Source organism: Ochotona princeps, chromosome 9 (assembly GCF_030435755.1).
Source record: "Ochotona princeps isolate mOchPri1 chromosome 9, mOchPri1.hap1, whole genome shotgun sequence".
Lineage (NCBI taxonomy): Eukaryota > Metazoa > Chordata > Mammalia > Lagomorpha > Ochotonidae > Ochotona > Ochotona princeps.
The window spans coordinates 52,785,142-52,791,546 of NC_080840.1; the positions used below are offsets into that span (position 1 = coordinate 52,785,142).

At 45.1% G+C, this 6,405-nt stretch overlaps 1 protein-coding gene across 1 annotated transcript in view; it reads right to left on the reverse strand.

Annotated features, from left to right (window-relative positions):
- Positions 1 to 5,446, reverse strand: part of VCPIP1 (valosin containing protein interacting protein 1) — a 30,922-nt gene extending 25,476 nt beyond the window's left edge. Inside the window, exon 1 of the mRNA XM_004588024.3 lies at positions 2,580 to 5,446. Coding sequence (XP_004588081.2) covers positions 2,580 to 5,289 — 2,710 coding nt within the window. The 5' untranslated portion in view covers positions 5,290 to 5,446. The remainder of the gene's footprint in view (positions 1 to 2,579) is intronic.
- Positions 5,447 to 6,405: the final 959 nt, after the last annotated feature.

Below are 6,405 nucleotides of genomic sequence, written 5' to 3' on the forward strand. Positions count from 1 at the left end.
TATGGTTATGTGGACAGTAATGTAAATGCTGAAAATGACAATGGGAGTCGTCAGAACACCAAGATACTACCGTCCTGAACTCACTGCAATCCATTTAATCTTGCTGTCCGATATGCAAGTCCAAGGATCTCAAATCAAACTCCAAAAGTAACTATATGCAATGCACAGGAGAGCACAGCAGGGAGCTCCAGGCTGCTGGCCTCAGCCTGGCCAACACCTGCCTGCTGCAGCCACTCCGGCAGTGAAGCAACAAACAAGAACATACTGATTTCTCTCTCTCTGTCTAACTCTGCCATTCAAACAAAACAAATGTTAAGACATTTAACTTAGAATTATATTTTACTGACTTTCATTATGAAATATTATCATACTAGTCAGATTCTTAAACTACTTATTAATCTGCAATGAAGAACAGTCTTCAAAAATGAACATTTTGCTTATTTGCACTCTTACTTGTACACCAAAATTTATGATTTTCTGTAGTGGTGTAGTGCATTAAACTTCCATTGGGAATGCCCACTAACCATATCAGAGGGCTGGCTATGAGTCCCAGTTACTTGGCGCTTTTATTCCATCTTCCTGCTAATGTGCCATGGAGACAGACATGCCAAGATTAGGGCCCAAGTACTTGGTTTGCTTCTACCAGTGAAGTTCTGTCTCCTGGCTTATGTCTGTCTAAGCCCTGGCTGTTGTAGGCATTTAAGGAATAAACCAGCATGTGGCAGATATCCTCCCAGACCCCTCCTCATCCTCTTATCCTTCTGCCACTCTATTCTGCCTTTCAAGCAAAATAATTTGTATTAAAAAAAAAAAAAGGAAAGAAAGAAAAAGAAAAAGACAGAAACCGTATGACAGGCAAGCAAAATGATTAATGTTTAAGGAACCAGAAAAAGTGACTGGGATCTTTCACCCATGACATGGACAGGGCTGATCCTGTCCCTCAACAGAAGTTATCTTTCTAGTTACCAGAATTTTCCTGAACTCAGATGATGAATCTTTTTACTTTGTAGACAATGCATCAACTCTGCCAAATTCTCCTTTGAGTCTTCCTCAATGATCAGTGCTGACCATCCACTCCATTTCTGCAGCTACAGCCTTTTTCCTGACACATCAATGCCATCTATTTAATCCAATCAAAATGTCTTAACTGTCCAATGCCTGTTGGGTAATATTACAGGTGGTGAGCAAATAAGAATAGAAAAAAATACAAGCTATTCCCTCAAGTTCATCTTCTGTAGAGGAAGAGCTTCTCTTTCCTGCTTTTGCTTGGAAAATTCCAGGCTTTCAAATGCCTTTTTGACTATATTTGATTTTATCCATTCTGTGAGGATATTTTTTAATTCTTAGAATTCTAGGAATACTGTTCCTCTGACCTGAAACACAGACTACAGGCAGTATTTGATATAAAGGAAGAAGCACTTAGAGCTACTGAAAATTTAAGTAGCTTATCCGAAATCACTCTTAAGTGTGGAGCTAATACTCAAAGTTTTTCTAACTTCAAAGATCACACAATCTTCCCTTCATTCCATGCAGACATAAATAGTATAGTTTCTAACATATTCCTTAATAAAATTAGTACATTTGTCTAACATTTAACAACAGCAATATCAAGTTACAAACTTGTGCAGGGCTTTATTTATTAGGCTCTTGACTTTACAAGTCAGAAATATAATTTTTTACTTAGGCAGGTCAATTCATTGCTCTTCAGTACTATCAGAAAACACAGATGCCTTTTCTCACAGAAAGCTCTCTAATCGCAGCAAAAATAAAGCTCCTTAAAAATCTAACGTATTTAAATTTTACTTCACACTTCTAAGATTTAGTAAAACATACTAACAGTGATCTAAAGACAAAGACTAAGCAAACACAGGTAATATAAAAACTTGGACAATATTCCAGATCCTCTAAAGCCCTAAATTACATATCTGGCTGATAACATGCTTTCCTTTAATTTATGCTAACCTATAAAACAGAAATATTTCTTAACCACATTATTATGTTTTTCATGAGCTATAATTTATTAAAATCAGTGGAAACATTCACTGAGCAAAGAAATTACTTAAACACAAATTTCAGTGTACAAATAAAAAAATGTGATGAATTGAGAAAGAGAGAGCAGAAGAGGAGAGACTACTAACTGGGAACACAATGAGAATAAAAACACAGAAACTGCAATTCATCCAACAGGAAGTCCTGAAGTCACATGACACAGGAAAACAAATTTTAAAAATAAATGAGAAAAGGGCAAAGTAGCAATCAATGCTCAATAAAGTTTAGACCAAAAAAAAAAAAAAAAAAAACTGAAGGGGTTTTAAATTGATAGCCTATAAGCCCTGTGTTTACAATGAAAAATTTCTAATAATTATAAAAACTCAGTGACAGATGGACTACTTTCACTTTCTAGTTATGTTTTCCTAATACTTACTCAACAATACACATACTGATAGCCCCTCCCCTAAAATAAATTTCTAATATATACACTCAAATATTAGCAACAACCAGTTTCCCAATAACAGCACAAAGCCAGTGTTGCCTTCACAATGAAGTCAATATAAATCATCTAGTTAAATTGATCTTACCCATCAACGTTGCTAAAAGACACAAGGAGTACATCTCTTTGTCAGCTTGCTCCTGAAGTTCCTTAGGCAGCTTACCAGTCACAGCAATCTCGTCATGTTTCACAGTGTGGGCTGAGTGGGCTGCAGCAGGCTGGCCACCTTCTGCTTTACTTTTCAGAATCTCTATTGTGATTCTGTCACCATGCTGTAAGGGAACCGGCTCCTTTTCCATTCCCGCCTGTGGTGGCATTAACTCTTTAGGAGGAAAACCATACCGAATACACTGCAAATAGGGAGGAATGTTGAATTCTCTGGCTATACTTTCCTGCAGTTCAAAAAAGGTCGTTGAAGATTTAAGTGTAACCATGGACTGCCGGCCATCGTTCGTTGTTATTCGGATCTTCTTCTCCTTCGAAGTTGTAGGTGAGTAAGGAGCCTTGGTGGGGGTGGCAGGTGCAGAGGACGGCCCATCACGAATAGCACTGGGAGAAACAGTCCTGGGATGCCCTTTTTGTTCTTGTTTTAACTTCTCTGTTTTCCGTTTCTGCATTGCGGAAGCCTGTTCCGTAATATTCTGCTGAATAGTTCTTTCAGTTTTACTCATGTTTAACTCCTCTTTGTGTAAAGTCTTTGTCTTCTGCCCAGTAAGGATAATCTTCGTAGGGAGCTGAGACTCTGATTCTTGTGCCTGTGCATCTCCGATTCTATGGGCGTGAGCACCATCTATGTTTACAGGAGTATAATCATCAGGATTCTTTTTGGCAGTCTGATGCAAGATAGTATGGACAACTTTCTGAACTAGGATTTCACTCCCAAATTCACCGGGAAAGTGCTTGGTAACAAGTTTCATTGCAACATCATAAACATTACTATTCAAAGATGGATCACTTTCATACTGGAACCAATACACTGTTTCTCTGACCACTCTTCCACCCCACTCCAAAGTGATAGGAAAAGCTTCTGGTAGATTGTCATACTCTTTACCATCCCAAAAGTGCTTGAATCCACAACCACATTTGCCACCAGCAGACTTATTATTAGTTCTGTCTCCATCCAAATACACAATAGACCCATCTCCTCTGACCCTCCGCACAGATGCGCCATGGCACCAATGACAAGCTGTCAGATTACTCAATCCATAGTCTGGTACCAGAACATCTTTCACTGTATCGTAGGAGCAGACCAAATTGTTCAAGGGAAAGCTGTAATTTTTGTCAGGCCTCAGCTGCCCATGAGTACCTTTTGCCAGGTTATACAGTTTCCCTCCTGGAGCCAACCACTCCGGAGGAACATGAAGTTCGGAAAGGGCACCACACATCAAACATTTGTGAAGGCGATTATCCATGACTGCTTTTTTAGCAGCTGCTGTAACTTCTTCAGGCTGCACTCCTATCACCCCAGTCCTTCTGTAGAAATACTGGTGGACATCAGCAACCAAACTAGGATGGATACCATGTTTGTCCATAAAGACCTCTTCCATAGCAGCAACAAGTCTAAGTAAGTACTTATCTTGCAAACTTCTGTCTCCTCCAATCACACAGCCACCATCATCCTCAAGTTTGATGTACTTTTTAATAAGGTCCTGAGGCACACCCCATGCTTTAGGAAGCAAATTCATTGGCAGTTTGGGCAAAGCAGCCCCCTTTATGCCTACCAAGGGGATGTAATGGTTTCTACCAGAACTACTCCACGCAATACAGATTGGTTTGTTCAAGTGACCGTCTCTCCCAGTACACTTCTCTGCAGGGATGAGTCCAGGCAGAAAAGTGGCTGAATAATCGCCAGAGCTTCTCATCCCGCTGAGGGAATCTAACAGGATAATAGGACGATGTAGCACATTGGCAAGCCCAAATATATGGATGTTCCTCAGACCCAAGGGAACGCCCTCAGGTGGTACAAACAGAGGGTCACACTCATTGATAATGTCCTCCCATTCAGCGGCATCAATGAAGTCATGGAACAGTGCTTGGTATCGGGCCAGGTGCTGTTGAAAGTGCTGTTTCAGATTCTCTCTCAAAGCATGCCAGAAAAGCTCCCGGCCTACCAGGGCCCGAGACACGGCATGCACCAGGCAGTGCCCATCCCCGTCCACATGCACTGGGATGAGGCACTCCTGACTTTTATTGGCTCGCTTGATGTCCTCAAGGGTGTCGTGCAAATACAGAAGGCTTCCAGAGCGGTCCTTGCCGTAACCCACCGTGTTGACATGTTCTGGTTCGATGAGGAAGGCGCGGTCACCCAGCAAAGCACAGTCAAACAGTTCCCCCTGGTTCATGTCCCGCAGAAGCTTGGCCCGGCCTGTCTGTTTGTCCATGCCATAGCGAGCTAAGATGGGCGACAACAATTTGCAGTGGTAGTTGGAAAGGCCCATCACCTTGACCAGTTCCGTGTTCTTCCTGGGGACCCCCGTCACCCCGAGCAGCGCGTTCCGCAGCAGGTTGTGCAGCACCACGTCCGGGTCGGTGACCTCCTCCACCCCCAGCAGCTGCTGCTGCTCGTGCCGCTGTCCGCACTCGGTACACTCGATGCTGACAGAACCGGAGGCCGGGAAGAAGAGACGCGCCTGGCACTTCGGGTCCGGGCAGCTCCCGGAGAGGATTCTCCGATCTCTCCGCTTCGAGAGCCCCCCCGGAGCTATGGACGCCGCCGACGCCAGAGACGACGGAGTCTGTGGGGCCTCGGGGGGTGGCGGCGGGGGCGGCAGCGGAGGCGGCGGCGGCGGCTGGGACATAGCTCTCGGCCGGCGAGTCTCGCTCCGCGTCCCAAGCGACCCTCACAGGCTCATAGCCCGGACCCCAGCAGCCCGACTCGCGTCCGGTCCAGGCCCAGGACGAAGCACTTTCCTTTTCCTACCAGCTCCTTCTCCTCCTCCTCAGCGAAGGCGGAAGCGCCGGACGTTGTTTCTCTTCTTACTTCTCCACAGCAGTAGCCGTTGCCCCGAACGTAACGGCCACCACCCCACCCCGCACTCACACTCACTCACTCTCGCTCTCTCCCTCAGACACACAGACATACACGCCCTCACAGAGAGTGCGCAAGCGCAGCTTCCGCTCTGCCCTCTGGGAAGTAGAGTCTTTTGGCCGCTCTCCTGACCACCGAACGCTAAGAATTTAGGTCCCCAGGAAACTACAAATACCGTGCGACCTAGAGGCTTAGCGCCTGCGAAGAGAAGGAAAAGGAAACCTAAGAAACGGGGGCAAGAGAGGAAGATGGTGATTTCGCATTGCCTCTCGGGATTTGTAGTTGTCACTAACTCTCCTATGGCGTCTTCCCCACTGTGCGGTCCAGGCAAATGACTTCGACAGACCACATTTCCAAGGATTCCCTGCGGTGCGTCCAGTTACGCTGCTCTCTTAGGCGGAGGGAAGATGTAGGCAAGCTTGGGAAAAACAGAGTTAAGGGAGTGGGAGTCGCAGCAGAGGGTCTGAAGTTCACGGCGGCCTGAAGGGGCGGGGCAGTGGAAAAGCGCTCAGTAAAGAAGGTACGGTAAATAAATAAATGTCCAGGGAGAGGGCGGTCCAGAAAGTTGGATGAAGTGGCCTAGTCCAAACCGGAGGACTTAAGGAGGGGGAAAGAATTGACTCTCGAGGTCTTTTTGTAAAGACTTTTTTCTGTTCCACGTCTGCATTCTCATTCCTACGGGTGCGTGGAGCCAGCGAGGCGCCCGAGCCCGCTTCTCGGCCTCCGCCTCCCGCCCTGTGGAGTCACTGGGGCGCCATTTGGTTTCTGGTTTCCTGTGTATCTGCAATTCACCGTACAAATGGTAATACCTTGGCTGTGCGTCGAAGTTTCTATATGCATGTAGTTATGTATGCGTTAAGCGTTTTAACTAAATAGACTTTCATTT